The sequence below is a fragment of the Triticum aestivum genome, chromosome 2B (genome assembly GCF_018294505.1).
Source record: "Triticum aestivum cultivar Chinese Spring chromosome 2B, IWGSC CS RefSeq v2.1, whole genome shotgun sequence".
In the NCBI taxonomy this organism is placed as follows: domain Eukaryota; kingdom Viridiplantae; phylum Streptophyta; class Magnoliopsida; order Poales; family Poaceae; genus Triticum; species Triticum aestivum.
This window is the reverse complement of record NC_057798.1, coordinates 584,013,064-584,030,088: the sequence shown is the minus strand read 5'-3', so window position 1 is coordinate 584,030,088 and position 17,025 is coordinate 584,013,064. Positions and strand designations below refer to the sequence as shown.

The 17,025-nt window shown below is 45.2% G+C and overlaps 2 protein-coding genes across 5 annotated transcripts; one reads left to right on the top strand and one right to left on the bottom strand.

Moving 5' to 3' along the window:
• Positions 1 to 517: 517 nt before the first annotated feature.
• LOC123046171 (aldehyde dehydrogenase family 3 member F1) lies at positions 518 to 4,947 on the top strand. Of its 2 annotated transcripts, XM_044469469.1 has the most exons (9): positions 526 to 883; positions 998 to 1,066; positions 1,175 to 1,271; positions 3,162 to 3,368; positions 3,441 to 3,670; positions 3,772 to 3,932; positions 4,003 to 4,093; positions 4,285 to 4,434; positions 4,532 to 4,947. In XM_044469469.1, the coding sequence occupies exons 1-9, from the start codon at positions 647 to 649 to the stop codon at positions 4,766 to 4,768; spliced, it is 1,479 nt and encodes a 492-aa protein (XP_044325404.1). In that variant the 5' UTR covers positions 526 to 646; the 3' UTR covers positions 4,769 to 4,947. The 2 variants fall into 2 exon arrangements, with proteins under 2 accessions (XP_044325403.1, XP_044325404.1); XM_044469468.1 differs by having other exon boundaries at positions 518 to 883; positions 998 to 1,271.
• A 246-nt stretch (positions 4,948 to 5,193) lies between these two features.
• On the bottom strand, positions 5,194 to 16,793 carry LOC123046169 (formin-like protein 3). Of its 3 annotated transcripts, none has more exons than XM_044469465.1 (20): positions 16,486 to 16,793; positions 15,146 to 15,336; positions 14,335 to 15,035; positions 14,027 to 14,248; positions 13,526 to 13,952; positions 12,223 to 13,342; positions 11,422 to 11,545; positions 10,786 to 10,857; positions 9,729 to 9,827; positions 9,566 to 9,607; positions 9,411 to 9,491; positions 9,268 to 9,318; positions 9,108 to 9,189; positions 8,934 to 9,028; positions 7,557 to 7,628; positions 7,347 to 7,463; positions 6,660 to 6,728; positions 6,518 to 6,584; positions 5,777 to 6,077; positions 5,194 to 5,505 (listed from the first exon to the last, which is right to left on the bottom strand). In XM_044469465.1, the coding sequence occupies exons 2-19, from the start codon at positions 15,216 to 15,218 to the stop codon at positions 5,944 to 5,946; spliced, it is 3,648 nt and encodes a 1,215-aa protein (XP_044325400.1). In that variant the 5' UTR covers positions 15,219 to 15,336; positions 16,486 to 16,793; the 3' UTR covers positions 5,194 to 5,505; positions 5,777 to 5,943. The 3 variants fall into 3 exon arrangements, with proteins under 3 accessions (XP_044325400.1, XP_044325401.1, XP_044325402.1); XM_044469466.1 differs by having other exon boundaries at positions 15,146 to 15,279; XM_044469467.1 differs by lacking the exons at positions 5,194 to 5,505; positions 5,777 to 6,077; positions 6,518 to 6,584; ... (1 more) ...; positions 7,347 to 7,463; positions 7,557 to 7,628 and adding an exon at positions 7,871 to 8,528.
• Positions 16,794 to 17,025: the final 232 nt, after the last annotated feature.

Below are 17,025 nucleotides of genomic sequence, written 5' to 3'. Positions count from 1 at the left end.
AAGAGTATTACTCCCTCTATAACAAAATATTTGTAACTGGGGAAACTTGTACTAGTTTTCCCCAACTATAAGTATTTCGCTACAGACGGAGTAGTAATTAGCAAATAAACATCAAGTTATCTTGTTTTTCTCTCCGTGTATGTTGTGATGCATCATCTAAGACGTCCAATGCACCGGAGGGAGTACAACGTTCATGTAAGAAAATGCGCAACGTGAAGCACACTTGATACGAACGCATATGCGTGCACGTCGCCAGTTCCCAATCGGACCATGCTCCATGCCCAATCATATCATGCATTCAACCAACGAAGCAGCGGGCCGCGGAATGAGGATGCACGCCCTCCAAGGAACAATGCCGGCCAACCTACACCTGACTCTGAAGATAGGAGTACTTACGGCAACGGTACACCAATCAAACCCGAGCTGCAGTACACCAATCAAACAGTACGCCAATCAAACCGGAAATAATTGCAGTCGACTGCGCCGGTACCCGCATTGAAGCCCCGTGCGCAGCATGGGCGCGAGACCGTCGCGATAAATGGGCCTGCAGGCGAGCGAGCCGTCACTTGCTCACACTCACAGTGGAGCAGTGGAGCAGCAGAACAGAGCGAGCGAGTGAGATCGAGAGGGAGGGAGAGCAGAGAGCATGGGCTCAATGGCGACCAGCGTAGAGGAGATCGGCGCGGCGGTGGCGCCACAGGCGGTGGAGCGCCGCCTGGGCGAGCTGCGAGCGACCTTCGAGAGCGGCAGGACCCGGCCCCTGTCGTGGCGGCAGTCCCAGCTGCGCGGCCTCCTCCGGCTCCTCGCCGACAAGGAGGAGGAAGCGTTCCGCGCGCTCCACGACGACCTCGGCAAGCACCGCGCCGAGGCCTACAGAGACGAGGTTCTTCCCCCTTCGTTTCATCTGCACCGTAGCACGTCGTCGTCGTCGTACGCCGCGCTCGCAGCCGTCCATATATACAATCTGAACTATGCTGGTGGTTTTGGGGGTGTTTAGGTCGGCGTGCTCACCAAGTCGGCCAACGCCGCGCTGCGGGAGATCGGGAAATGGGTGGCGCCGGAGAAGGCAAGCTCGACTCACTATTTGGTCACTCTGCAATGCATACTGTTCGTTCGCATCGCACCCCAGCTGCTTTTGGGGCCTAACTCCGCCGTGTCATGGATGGGGGCGCAGGTCTGGGTGCCGCTGGTGGCGTTCCCGGCGAGCGCGCAGGTGGTGCCGGAGCCGCTCGGGGTCGTCCTCATCTTCTCCTGCTGGAACTTCCCCTTGGGTAAGTACTCTCTTGATTGACAACCAATCTCTCATTTTAACTAGAAGTACGTTGTACTCTTTCGTTTCTCTTCTTGCGAGTTGTAGCCCGATTAATCCTGCACTCAAGAGTCAAGAACTAGGGTAGTACAGTACGACACAGTGACTCCCACTCGTGAGACCGCGAGAAAAATGGCTCAACTCCTATCAGTAGTAAAAAAATGGTCCATTCCATTCAGTAATACTAGTAGCATTACTGAATTTCACATTTCTACCGAGTGATATCCCTGAATTTCACATTTCCGCGCATGGGTCTACTGAAGTTTCACAGTTTCGCTCACTGGTCCACTTAATTTCCCTCCCCATACAGCAGGCACATGCGTACCAGCTAGGCTATGGAACTATGCGTGCATGAATTAGCACGGCGCTTCTGTGATAGCTGCACATACAAAAGTGAACCACCCCATCAGTCTCTCTCGCCTAGGGAGTCCAGTACTCCGGTACCACTTCAATAGGGACAGTTCATCAAAATGGGTCGATTTCTTTTCACGAATATGCAAAGCTTGCCCATCATCTCATTGATAGGTAAAACAAGAGTAACATAGATAAGAGGGGGGAAGTGGGAGACGACACAGCACAGCATACACTTGCCTAGCTCGAACTCGTTACCTGAATTGCCATGTAGTACACGTTAGCTGAATTACAAATCAGATTTACGGCCACTAGTTGCCTTCTCAGCGGTCCGATAATCATCCGACGGCTGAAAGAATATGCATTCATTTTTTTCACAATAAAAAGATGAGGAATCGTCCGTCGGCTGTGTTGACCAGGAGTTATGGGCAGGGGCACACTTACGACGTCGGCAATCCCTTCAAGAGTACGCAAGCCATGTCAACATTGATCTTCTCTCTTGTTTGATGGCGACTTTTTTGTTGAGGGTCCGATGGTGATTTCATTTTTCTCTCTCTTTTTTTCCGGGTGAATGGTGATTTCTTCAAACACCCAGACTAAAGATGACTCAGTTACGCAGAAATATTGCGTTGTAGTACTAGTTTTGATGTGAGAAACCTAGAGAATTTTCTAAAAGAAAGTGGTTGATAATATATCAGTTACCCCGCAAAAAAAAAACTGTATTATATCAGTCTAAACAAAACACTTGTGTCGTGAGTGCCATGTACTACGACAAAGGGGTTTACCTTACCAGCGAGAGTGAAGGGACCGACGGAGGAAGCAAAGGACTTTTCTTGGATCGCATATGGACCAGGGAGAACCGCCTTATTCTATTTCTCCCCCAATCCGCAGCCTCCGGCCAAGCGCCTTCAATTTTTTCCATGTGCCTTCCCTCGTCCGTTTGCGCGTCGGTGAAGCCCCGGCCCTGATTGCGCCATGCTCTTTTAATGCAGAGTCATACGCTACGCTAGTTCCGCTCACATGCCGTGCAACAGCGCTTGCAGCTCCAGAGATTTCACTACGTAGTACGTACTGTTATCTCATGGATCTACCTCCGTCAGCGACGTACATAAGCTTATGGCATGGATCCCAGGAGGCAATAAGCTGCTGGTCCACTGCCTATGGAACGGACGCAACGCACCACGCTCTCGTAACTTTATCCTGTAGCACATCTCAAATTACACACAGTCCGGTTTCGCCAAACATCGCATTGACGACCTGGCAGGCATGGACAGTGGTACCACCTCAGCTGGCGGGGCCAAAAACTCCAATTCCCGGTCTCACCAGCAATGGTTAAAAACGGCCATCCTAGAGTTACCGTGCTTGCTCAAAGTTGGTCAATGGAAATGGATCGATTGGGTACCTACTAACGTACGTACTGAACGGGGGAACCAGTCTAATTCTCTGTGTTACTACATCGTCTCCATGATGATGCATGGTCGGTATATATGTACGTGCGCAGGTCTTTCTTTGGAGCCGCTGATCGGGGCCATAGCGGCGGGGAACGCCGTGGCGCTGAAGCCGTCGGAGCTGGCGCCGGCAACGGCCAAGTTCCTGGAGGAGAACATAGGCGAGTACTTGGACGCCACGGCGGTGAAGGTCATCCAGGGCGGCCCCGCGGTGGGGGAGCAGCTCATGGAGCACAGATGGGACAAGGTCCTCTTCACCGGTACGGTCAACTTCCATAGGCCAGCAAGCAGTTAGTACAGTGCTAATCAGATAGGACCCTTGGCATTGGCAGGGTGCCCGCGCGTGGCGCGCGTGGTGATGGCGGCGGCGGCGAAGCACCTGACGCCCGTGGCGCTGGAGCTGGGCGGGAAGTGCCCCTGCATCTTCGACGCCATTGCCGGCAGGAGGAACCTCCAGACCTCGGTGAACCGCGTGATCTTCGCCAAGTGGTCGTCCTGCGCCGGCCAGGCCTGCATCGCCATCGACTACGTGCTCGTCGAGGAGCGATTCGCGCCCACCCTGGTACCCACGCACGCACGCGCGGTTTTGTCTGGTGGCTACGTAATTCTGATCAGATCATTCTAACCACACGTCGCGGGCTCGTTTCTCCTTGGCTGATGAAGATCAAGGTGCTCAAGTCGACGCTGAAGAGGTTCATCGCCGATCAGGACCAGATGGCGCGGATCGTCAACGGGCGGCATTTCCAACGGCTGAGTAACCTCCTCAAGGACCCGGCGGTGGCGGCATCCATCCTGCACGGCGGCGGCTTGGATGCCAAGAACCTGTAAGTCGTACACCCTGAACCCATCTGCATATTCCTCGTCTCCGTCCTCATCAAAGAAAAACTTCATCAGATCCATCGAGCCCACGATACTGCTTGACCCGCCGCTGGACTCCGCGATCATGACCGAGGAGATCTTCGGCCCTCTGCTCCCCATCATCACGGTACCAATTACGTCTTTTTTTTTCTAGTTTTTTTTTCTTGTTGCTGCATTATATATTTGTTGAAGCTTAGATGTGACATCCTTAAGAAACATTTAGATGTGAATTAGACAAACTGTTACTTCTAACCCAACACCAAACCCAAGGGCGAAGAAGATGAATGAAAACGGTGTGTCTTCTTCCTTGTGGTACAGGTGAAGAAGATCGAGGACAGCATCGCGTTCGTGAGGGCGCGGCCGAAGCCGCTGGCCGTGTACGCCTTCACCGACAGCGCGCCGCTGAAGCGCCGGATCGTGCAGGAGACGTCGTCGGGGAGCGTCACCTTCAACGACGCCGTCGTACAGGTACGCCGCGCCGCCTGTACCAACGAGAGCTACATTTTCCTCTGACCGGTAGTACGTGGTTTAACTACAACTCCTCGATGGATTTGCGTGCGTGCAGTTCGGGGTGGACACGCTGCCGTTCGGCGGCGTGGGGCAGAGCGGGTTCGGGCAGTACCACGGCAAGTACTCCTTCGAGATGTTCGGCCACAAGAAGGCGGTGCTGCGGAGGGGCTTCCTGGTGGAGGCCATGCTGAGGTACCCGCCGTGGGACGAGCAGAAGATCGCCATGATGCGCCACCTCTTCCGCTACGACTACGTCCGCTTCATCTTCACCTTCCTCGGCCTGCGGAAATGAATACATGCACGTCTGGGTTCGGCCCAGGAAATTAATTATTATTCGGTGAATGAGTGGATGAACAAGTACATGAATAAACATACCACGTTAGTTTGTACTTATAAGGATTGCGTAGCAGGTTTGCACTCGGTACTTGCTAGTGTACCAATAATAGAAGAAGAATGTTCTTTTTGCATCCAGTCTAGTCCATGATCCCTTTTTTTGTGTATTTGTTTGACAAACGCCCCGATTGGAACTCGGGTGTAAAAGTCCAAAAGTGCATCACATATACTGTGCGTGCGTGCTTACAGTATACTATGAAACAGAATACGTCGTTTCTCTATCTCAGATAGTATTTTCTGGAATTTGTCATGAATTAGGCCCCTACTTAGCACCAGACACATCCTTCAGGCGCGCACTGCACATAACAACAATAATAATAATAATTGCATAAAGGCACAATACATTGTAGCCTTGTAGGAGCTTCGTTAACTGGCTCACGCACTCTGCGAAAATGGCACCAGTCTGCTTGTTTGTTGATGATACAGGAAATTTTACAACAATCATGAACTTTTTGCTTTGCTTCCACTTGAGCTAACTTTATGTACATGTAAGAAAGCTATGTATCAGCAACTGCTATATATACAACACTACAGCGGCCTCAAGCCTCCCTGCATTTTGTATCAGGAATGTTTGCCACGAACCCACCCGCTAGTGAGAATCACAAAAGGTTCCTTAGCTTGCAAACCGCGAGCAACCTGCGTATTTGTTTTAAGAAAATAAGCATGAAAAATAAATCCCAGCACAGCCACTAAAGGCAGCAAAAATGAAAAACATATTTCTAGGGCAATCTGTACAATGCACATACAAACAGTAAATAAGCCTGCAATTCAGATATAATTTAAACTGAAACAGGAAGTTCATGCAGATTGCAATCACTAAAACAGCATATAAAACATTAATACTTGGTTACCGGTGAAGATGCAATATAATTTTAGTTCCAACAGGGAATGTAGCTAAGGACATTACCATTTTAGTGGATGACGCGCAGCCAACGAGCCTAAGCCTTCTGACGTTACACCTCTGCATATACTGCATTGAGCATCAAAAAGCAGAAGCGGCCTCCGGTGTATGTAACATTCTGCGGCAGCTCCTCAGCGGGGTCACAGAGATGGAAGATTGGCTTAGAAATTTCCTCACTCCGATCCTTTTATAGTAGACATACTTGCCTTTTCCTTTTCCATTTTCTTCTTCTCAGCTTCCACAGTTCGAGCATTTTCATCACGTGATTTCTTGAACATATTCACGAAAATAACCAAAATCGACGTAACTGAGAACAGAAAAGCAAGAAAGCATCAAGGAAATATCAAAAAGTAAATACTGTTGTGCTAAAACAACTAAGTTCATATCAATACAAAAACAGAAGCATGTTGACTCAATTCATAATGGAACTAAAAGAACAGAGAATGCCGCTTGATAGACCATTCCCTAGAAACAGCAATTCCATTCGAAGAAATGCACTGTTTGGACAACAAAATGTTTGGACCTATGAGAGGAACTTCCTCAAGGGATTATGGGCAATGCTTTGAAGTTTTTTTTCCTTCTGCTAGTGCGATCAGCGAATTGTCGTAGTGAAATTGATAAATATGATATTACTCAAAGATGTAACTTCACTGACCACCTTCGACGTATGATGAGCTAAATATGTGGACATAATTAAGAGAACAATGCCTAATAAAGCTGTAAAATATTATAAAGGCCACACAAAACCTTGCTCAAAAGGGCAGCGAGCTGGATCTTCACCAAAATACTGAGCTAGGGAATCGGCATTCCTTCCCTGCAAAACAAATGTCATCAAGGTCTTACACAAACATAAGGCGTTACAAGAATAACTTTTAAGGCAGGGGCTCACCACTTCTGAATACAAGGAAATGAGGGACCTAACTACAGCTTCTGCCGAGTCGAGAAAGGATGTCAATGCCTGCAAAAGCAACTGATCTCAGTTCACTCGTAAAAGAATCATTACTGATATAGCACAACTAATCTCATCAGATATGCTTGCTTTAGAGTTTAGGAGTCCCCGAAGGTCACAACTCCTACCAAGTCCAGAGTTCGGACTGTGCACGGTGTTATTGCTGAGCTTGATGCATAAAAGTGAATGTCGATGATTCCCTGAATTGCGTATCACTTCTGTTCAGTAGCTAGCAGAACATTTTGTAAGCCGGCACATTCTTTGACTTTATGTTCTGAGCAATTTGTTCAAGACATGGAGCCTTGCAGCACTTCTTTTCAACTTGAGAGGTGGTGCATATTTATTCCATTATAGAAGCGGTTAGTGAATGGATGATGCAGAAAAATATGCACTCTGTGGTCCTACTATACATAAAGTTCAGAGAAACACTGAAACAAGTACACATTGAATGTCTGGGGATAGCTAATTCAATAATTTTATAATAATAACATGGTTTAAGTTGTGTCATTTCTTGTCCTGAGCGAGTAAAATATAAGCTCCTTAAACCAGTGGGCTAAATGTAAACAGAACAAATATGCTCAACATCCAACAACTCTGAAAAATAGACAAAAGGGAATTATTTCTTACCTTGCGGAAGCCAACAGATATTGCTCCATCGTTCACTGAAGCAGCTAATTCCTGCTCGACCTTCTCAAGACCTTTGTTTATTGCTTGCATTTCTTCAGCAAGCAACTTCAATTGGATCTGGGGTGATTAACAAATGCAATTGTGGAGCAACATACTTGATGAGTAGCTCGATGGTCATCCAAAATTGCTATTAACAGATAACTACAGTACCTTCGAAGCTGCTTCCAGATGAATCAAGTCTTTGTCAAAATCAAGAAGCTCAGGCAACTTTTCAGCAAGAAGCTAGCATGTAATAGAGAAAGATAAGGTAAGCTGCACAGGCTTGCAAAAGCAACTGGCAGAAGGACAGACCCAGTGCTAGAAGCTCCCACACCAGGTGGGGCCTGGGAAAGGATTTATACAAGGCAAGCCATACCCCTGCATAGTACAATGCAGAGAGGCCGCGTTGAACCCAGGAGCATGCACGAGCATGGCACTGCAGACTATTAAAAATATGCATAGGTACATGCAATTAGAAACTGAACTGAGTCAAAATAGCTAATCTTCCATTAAGCTGCAGAATACTAGATAAACAATTGCCCACGTGCACAGCACCATAATTTGGGATACCGGAACGAGGCTGATTCCTGGACAGTGACCAGTAACAGCCTGCCGTTTGGAGTTTACATGAAAACCATGTCTATGCAGAGAACTGGCAGAAGTTTACAATCCAACTAACAACTCCTGTGGAAGCCATCGATAACATTTACACCAATGACCCCTCACTTCCCAAGGGATTGTGATTTATATAGGTTATATCATCAAAAGGCAGCTCAAGATTAAGATCCAGGATAGGTATTGAGGTGCCTGCAGCTGGCCAGTTCCAGTTCTACGCTCAGACCAAGCATCAGATGAGACCGCTCTTGAGAAAAACTAATCCAATCAGATACGATCCCAATTAAGATCAGATTGTTCATGCTCCTAGAACTTACAATCGACCAGTAAATTTACTGACACTGAATCCAGCCATCAGGGTGAAACACAACAACCTGGTGACAGGCTAATAATAGGTGTTCGGAGCACCCTATTATTGTTTGTTTGATCTGTATTAGTAATTGATACACCCAGAGCTGATCCGTGAAAGAAAATCTTGAGCAGACTGAGCTAATATGCAACAAACAGACATCTCCCACAGAGTCATGACTGCAATTGCCGCGAAAACATCATGTATTTCAATAGTTGAGGCTGATATTCAAACGGTTTTAGAGTTCAGGGTTGAAAAATGAACCTCTGCTTGAGTTTAGGTTGGAAAGTGGACTTTATTCCTATATAAAATATTCAAACTACGACAAGATGCATGATTCCCAACTTTAAAGGCTCAGGTAAATTACTGTTACTAAGCTACTAGCACAACAAGATTGCATAGGAGTATAGAAAAAAACATGTATCGTAAGTCCATAAGAAGTGGCATAGTTTTCTGCAGTAAGATATTAAACCCTAACCAGCATTGTATTATTGTGTGGTATGGCCAGTGGTGAAGATGGACTGAGAGGAATCTTAGCATGCAAACCAGTGTGCATAGCATAACACTTTATGCCGAGTGCATACCTTGCATAAATAGTGCATTAGTGTCATCTTATTGTTCCTAGCTCGAGTATCCGATAGTTTAAGAAGACTATCTAATCTGAAGCCAACAGCAGAACCTGTTCAGCACATCACCGTATCAGACGATGCTATTAAACAAAAGGCATTCCATGCAAATTTTCTACACTGATTTGGTACCTCGAGCTGTTCCTTGATTCAATGCATTCCCTAATGTGAGAATGGTCTGCATTATCTGCCGTAACTTCAGAGACTCTTTCACCTGCACAAAATAAAACATTAAGCCAGTCTACGTGTAAGTTAAAATTTTACTCAAGAAAGAGATGATACAACGTTGTACCTCTTTTGTTGCATCATTTATGGTGGTTAAGTTAGTTCGTAACTCATCAGCCTGACAAAGAGCAAGACATCACATTACAACTGCAAGTTATGGAGAAAGTGAGATAATCCAAGTAAATTAACTGATGGACGAAGACAACGGACCTGTGTTGAGAATGCAATTCTGAAAGCAAAAACTCTTAGTTTGGACTCGACGCGAGGAACTTTCATTAGCTCCAGGAAAAACTACAGCAAAGTTGAAAGCTTCAATCAATATATTCAAAGTGGCACACTATATGCAACCAAAATATTAAACCAACCTGTTCACATTTTCCAAGCATTTCTTTGTTGCCGTTATAGTTCTGAGCTCATAGAGGAAAAGGATAGCGAATTAGGACAAAACAGCATCAGATACTAAATGATAAGGAATATGTTACAGATCATGAAATGCAAAAAACAAAAGATAGTAGTAAGCAGAAGCACCTTCAACATCTCGATTTCTTCGTTTGTAGGGCAAAACTTAATGAGATTCTCCACTTGGTCATTATCAAGAACAGACGTATCCAAAGCCAAGATCGCGCTCTGCAAGATACAACCATTTCAGAGAAAATTACATAGGAACACTAAAAAGTATCAGGCTAACAGACATTTGTTAACAGCACCATTTGAGCAGATTAATAATGCCAGTGTGATAAATTAATTAGAAGATAAAAAACGTGGATCGAGAAAGCAACACAACTCAGCAGTAACTTGCATGTATGATAACCATATACAGTGGTTTTACATTACCAAAAGAGAGTCTGAAAGGCATTTAAGTTTCCCAGTGCCCTGTAGGCTTACGCAGCCTAATGTTAGACCACTGTATGAGTGCAAATTAAACAAGAAAAACCTAGGACTTATAGTAATAATTTTGTGATGGCAGAAACTTTCATGCATAGTGTATGGAAGATGTTAGCAAGATTTGTGTACATCGCCGAATCTATTAATGTATGATAGCATACAAGTTTACACTTAAGCAAATACCCAAAAAAATGCAGATGAAGGTTGTCAACAAAGGTATTAGCTCCATCAAAAGTTGTAAAAGAATAGAAACGGGAAAAGGAAAAGTAATATGAATACAAGCTTCAGATATTCAGGACAGTACTCCCACAGCTCAACAATGTAGTGCATATAGATTTTTTTTCAAAAGTCAAACTTAAAAAACTTTGACCAAGTTTATAGTTAAAATTATCTATATCTATAGTACCAAACATATACAAGATGACAATATATCTCATGATGAATATAATAATATGCATTGCATATTCTAAATGTACATAATTTTCTCTACAAACTTGGTCAAACCTTCAAAGTTTGTAAATTTTGGCTTCCGAAAAAATCCATATGCACTACATCATACAACGGGGGGAGTATAAATAATTACATCATCAAAACAGCACAAAATTCTCTGAGATGTCACTATTCCACGGGAGAAATCATGTGCATCTTTTTTTGGTCAAAGAGTAGAGAGGGTAAGTAATAACCCACAAAGGATACTCACAATCATATCAGGAAGAGGCATTTTGATTTTGGTAAGCATGATCTCACAATTATTTGCTCTTCTCATATCAACCTGTAATGAAACTAGCAGAACAATTAATCCATGGCCTAATGGAATTAACAAAATTTCTAACTCCTCATGCTAGAACATAATGCTGTTGATTGCAAATAACTTAAGATGTCAAGAAAACAGAAGTTTGGTGTGGAATGATAAATGGAACAAGAATGCGAGAGAGAAAACTATTCAAAAGTCCCTTCAAAAGGACACCTATTGCAGAAGGAAGTACCATACATATGAAAAACCATAATTTCATACTTTAAATGGAAAATACATCAAAATAAGTTAGTGTCAATCAGTTGAGCACTTGCAAGGAAATAAAATATAGATTCACTTAAGAAAGAGCAGTAATCATGCATATCGTATTACCACGAAACAGTTTTAATCAAGAATGGTTTGAAAAACCTGAGATTCAGGGCTTGATAATTCAACATACCACGAAAAAAAATCAAATAACAAGTTTAAGGTAACAAGTATGAAAGGATTAATGTGCTTAAGGTAGAAACACAAGAATGAAAGTTCAAAAAAATTCAAGTTCCCTAAAGAAAATAAGTGCATTAAGAGTGTAAGTTTCCATACCAGGTGAACAATTTCTGGCTTGCTAATAGCTGAGCCACGCTTCGTTCCTCCTTTTACACTTGCATTGGTTGCAACAGCAGTGGAGAACAAGGTCTCTAATTCGGACATATCAATATCAGGAGCCCTGCAAAATAGTGCTCGACAGCATGAATAAATACAGTCTCAATACAGAGATTTCCCACATGTTAAACAAGGACATAGAATGCCAGGCCCATGTATTTTCTTTAGGGAAGCTACCAGCCTCATGTGGGCCTACTACTCAACCTCTTCCCAAAAAGGGGGGAAGCTACCAGCTTCCTATTTATTTGGATTGTTTTCGCGGCTGTAGCATGATATATGCTCCCTCCGTTCACAAATATAAGATGTTCTAACTTTTTTCTGAATCAGGTGCATAGACACGTACTAGTAAATGTGTGCGTGCAATGCACGTTGATATTAGGTAAAATATTAATTGCACGTAAATATTAGGTAGGATATTATTTGCGTATTAATTATGTGATTAGCATTAGCATTAATATTTGGTATGATATTAACTGCACACTAAACATGTTGAGCGCTCTCCATTGGAGCAGCCTGAGTCGTTGGATTGACCTGATTTGACGGACGGGATTTGTTGGATCTGCCCCTTTGGGTCTTTTTATATTGGAATAGATTATAGATGAAATATCCAAAACATCTATTTGTGAATGGAGGGAGTAGTTCATAAACAATGGATGTTGAATTTTATGCCTAGTGGTTTCAATGATGTAAAATCATCAACAGCTGAATTAAATGCAAAAATATTGGCAGCATAACAGTTACCTAGCCTGATTCCCTTGATTTTGGGCATCTGCCCAGAGACTTCCTTGCATTGCTCGTGTAACTTTCACCCAGTGCAAAGGCTTTAATGAAGCTTTCTTTGGGGGGTTACTTTGAAGCGCCAATCCAATGCCACGACCTTTTGCTGATCCGGTTGCTGCTCTTCCCCTTCCCAATACTGGAGGTGGTGCTGGTGCATTTGAGATTTTTGAGCTTGGTGGTGGAGGGGGTACAGTTCCAGGTGGTTTTGGAGCTTGAGGTGGTGGGGGTGGGGGTGCAGGAGCTTTCTTTCCTGACATTCCGGGTGGAGGTGGGGGTGGGGGTGCAGGAGCTTTCTTTCCTGACATTACGGGTGGAGGTGGGGGTGGCGGTGCAGGAGCTTTCTTTCCTGACATTAAGGGTGGAGGTGGTGGTGTTGGAGGAGCTCCTTTAATAGCGCCTGCTGGCAATGGTGGAGGTGGGGGTGGGCATGGTGCACCAGATGGAGGTGGAGGTGGTGGAGGAGGTGGCCCTTTCCCCAGAGTGGCAGTAGTTGTAGATGTTCTGTCAGAAGTGGCAGGGGGGCGGGGTGGAGGTGGAGGCGGCGGAGGGCATTTCTTAGCTATTCCTTGAGCTTGGGGGAGAGGTGGTGGAGGTGGTGGGACTGAATGACGTTGAACATTTTGCCGAGGCTGCAGGGTCGGTGCAGATAGAGGAGCTCCTGTCCGAGAATTTGGCAGGGGTGGCGGAGGTGGAGGCTGTGGAGAAGATACATTACTAATCCGAGGTGGTGGTGGTGGTGGTGGCGGCGGCGGTGAGAAAACAGGTTTGCTGCCACTTGGCGGCGGCGGCGGCGGTGGTGGTGGTGGCGGTGGTGAGAAAACAGGTTTGCAGCTACTTGGTGGTGGTGGTGGTGGTGGTGGCGGCGGCGGCGCCGAGATAATAGGTTTGCTTCCATTTGCTGCTGCTGGTGGTGACACCTGTGCCGAGATAGCATGTTTGTCGCCATTTTCTGCTGATAGTGGTGGCGGCTGCCAGCTAGTTAACTCGTGCTGTAATTCTCCTGACAGCAGACTTTGTTCAGTTGAAAGGCCACAAGATCTACCATGTGGAGGAGGAGATGAAGTGTTCGCTGAGGAAGTAGCTGCACAAATTGTGATAGTTATAAATCAGAGTTTAATTAAGATGATGGGAAAAAGGGAGAGAATGTAGAGCATGAAAACACCAGGTCCAGCAACAGAAGTTTTCTTCGAAGGGCGTATTCCCTAAATAATTGAACATGGCAATAAAGTTCAACAAGAAAAATAACTTGTGTAAATAGATGTACCAATAGATTCAGAATCTTCAGTGGTAAGAGAACGATCAATGTTCTCTGAGTCAGATGAGTTCCCACCATGTTGAACCTTCTCATAATCTACTGAATAACCGGAATCAGAAGCCGCAGAATATTTTTCTTCATCAGAATCCAGTGGAGACATTAGTGGCATCTGGAGGCCAACTTTAGCTTGGAACTTCGAAAGCTCTTTCATGTCGCTGAGTATTAGCTTTTGAAATTTATCTTGCAGAGAGTTTGCTGAGAATTCTTTGAGCAACCAAAAAGCAGCATTGTCACCGCTTTCCATCCATTCAACATCATTGAAGAGTTCTTGAACAGCTGAAAAGGCTTCAATTGGTAAACCACCTTTCATATCACCATTCAATGTTACTGTTGGAGCCCTTGGAGGAGAAATGCCCCCAATTTCACAAAACAGTACCTGCACTTCCAAACCTGCATCAGTAATTGATTTCTTGCCTGAAAAATTCAAATGAGTACGTGCATTGCTCTTACCTCTGCTCTAAAATTCCTTGGGTACCGATCTTTTGAACCCCAGAGTATATCAACATCATCACTATTCAGCATCAGTACATTTGAACGGATAAAAGCAGTATTGAACATTATCCGGAACATCATAACTTCCTTTTCTGGATCAAGATCAAGATGTACACACTCCATAACAACATCTCCCTGGACTGGACACTGGATATCAATTTTTATCACGTCACAGTCCTCCTGCATGAAAACAATGCAGATTGATGCAAAATAAAATAAATTAAGAAAGCAAACAAGAACTTCATGTGATTCTAATTACCACCTACCTGTCGATAGTGGCGCAAGGACTTCTTCTTAGGCATTGAAAAAATCATGTCAGTCATGCTAGCATTCTTGCCAAGAAGATTTCGACCGAAAATTCGGATCAATGGCCTACATCCATTATCAGAATCAAAATTTGGAATAGCTCGAAGGATCAGACAATCCAAAGAGAGCGCCCGCTCCATAGGAGGCCACTCTGGAGAGATATTTCTTCTGGCTACATACTGCATATATCGAAGCTGAGAGGGCATTGGGTTGAGTGCAGAAAATAGCTGTAGGAACCCTTTAGGGGCCTCACGGTGAACAATGTCCAGAGTTCTATGTTCTGCGCTGTGCAACTTCTTGAAAATAAGAAAACAAGATAGCAGAAATGCCAATGATGGCCAGCCCCCTCTCTCACAATGGAGTAGTACAATATTTTGGCTGTTCCCAGTAGATAGCCAGTGTTCACAGACACGAAGAAAATGATGTATAAGAGATAGAGGAAGCACTGGACAGCCTTCAAAATGACGTGGGTAGTCAATTACTGGAATATCGTATTCATGTAGGATATCAGCAAGCTGGCTTCTCTTATCCCCATCTCTGAAGTTAATCGCCAGAAATTGAGATTCTGCGTGCTCTTCATGCAACTCTGTAAGAATTCCATTCAAATAGACTGGGTACATTCCATGCGGCAAAACTTCAGTGCAGAAGCATGAATCAAAAACTGCAATATGGCGTAAGATACCAAATTAATTGGAATACAAAATAATAAATCAATAAAACAAATGAGGTGATCAATATAAAAAAAAGAGTAACAACACTTCAGAAGCTTACCATAGATCCTGTCAATGAACTCCAGTAATCCATCGGGAGGCCTCTTGTAGAAGAATCTACTAAGCAGTGACATTTCATGTGAATGAGGAGTTGTTGTCAAATGTGCTCAAGATTCTGAGAATTGCTCACTTCAGCTTCAAAAAACAATAGATCTCAGAATGGCAAAGGGTAATCTGCAAACTTCAACACCTCTGTAAATAATAGAACAAAACGAATTAGACTTAGCACTTCAAACGCCTATATTTGCTAAGCATGACACTTTAACAGATGATCCATCACGATCTCATCGGTCCAGGTCTCATTACCAGACATTAGAGCAACACCTACAAGCAAACTAAACTTAAGCAACGATTCAGCCTGCTCAAGTCGGATAGAACTTCTCTACGATGACAGAATAAAAGACTATATGTATGAGCCAAACCATGAATTGGACACTTCAAATGCAAATTATAACAGTCCCAGAATATCCCCCCCCCCTGCACCCCGCGCCAGTCACACTATTATAATCAGAGAAAATACACACGATAGTCTCTTGGAGCTAACAATCCCGCCAGCGACAGTAAGACTGTGAGAGACGTAGATGTATTGTTCGGACGTGCGATATTTGGGCAAAAGCGCCAGATGTGGACGTGTTATAGCACTAAAACTGGAAACCTAATGAGAACTCAAAACAAGAAGGAATAGAAACATGTTGCTAAATTAAAACTGTGAAACAAACGAGACCGAGGACCTTAGCAGCCGCTGCGTCTACCACATCCAAGGGGGGATCTAGATGGCGTGTACGGGGACACCCAAAATTTGTGGAGATCGGTAGAGGTTGAACTCATCCCTGGATGGCAAAAGGCGCAAACGTCAAACTCAAGTAGCCAACACCGGGGACGGGGTAGAACCAGCAGGGATGTGGTATCCCAATAAGGTAGAATGCGAACAACGCCGGCGTTGCGCGTGAGCGGCGGAGAGGATAGGGGAGAGGTGAGGGACTGAGGCGCCGGCGGTGATGGTAAGCTACGCACCGCGGCAGCTATAAGGCACAGCGGCCACAGACTGTAACTAGTGGCAGATCTAGGATTTTAAAATAGGATGGTCCACCTTAAATTAAAAAGAATTGGCACATCCTAGTCCAGCATAGCTCTTCTTTGCAACGTGTTTCCAGAAAAGAGAAGCGATGTTTACTGTCCTCTTTCATTCTTCAACAATTATACAAGAAATACTACGTCTTATCAGTCCAAACATTCTAGCAATCATAATTGGACAACAGCAAATGAATGAATCAATATAAGGTTTGAATCATAAATAAATTGCAAAACTGGGAAGATTGGAGAATGGGGCAACAGCCGTACCTGTGTACTGTGTTGAATCATGGGAGGGCTGGCTGCCGCAGGGTGCACGCTGTGCCACTGGAGGGATGCTTTCGTGCACGCCGCCAGCCGCCGGGCAGGACTGCTGCGGTCTGCGGACTGGGGGGCTGGGAGCAGTGGACTGCGGGGGGGCAGCAGCAGTGTGCGTGGGAGGGCGCGACGAGGCACGGAACCACGGAGGCGGGCGGAGGCCGAGGCGGCGACGACGAGTGGCCGGCGAGGCACAGAGGTAGGCGGGAGGCGGCTGCCGGCGAGTTCAGATCGGGAATGGGGGGGGGGGGGGGGGGGGGGGGGGGGGGGCAGTGCTTGCGGACCGGCAGGACTGGCAGCTTGCTGGGCTTTGGTTAGGTCATGGACTCGGGAGCGGTGGAGAGGAAACGTTTGGAGGAGATGGATTTGAGTTTTTACTTGATCGAGAAAAAGAAATCTGATCCGGAAAGAAACAGACTGGTAATGGGGTCCTTTCAAAATCCTGATTTTGTGACTATTTGTATCTAGATTGGAAAACAAATTAGAGACACT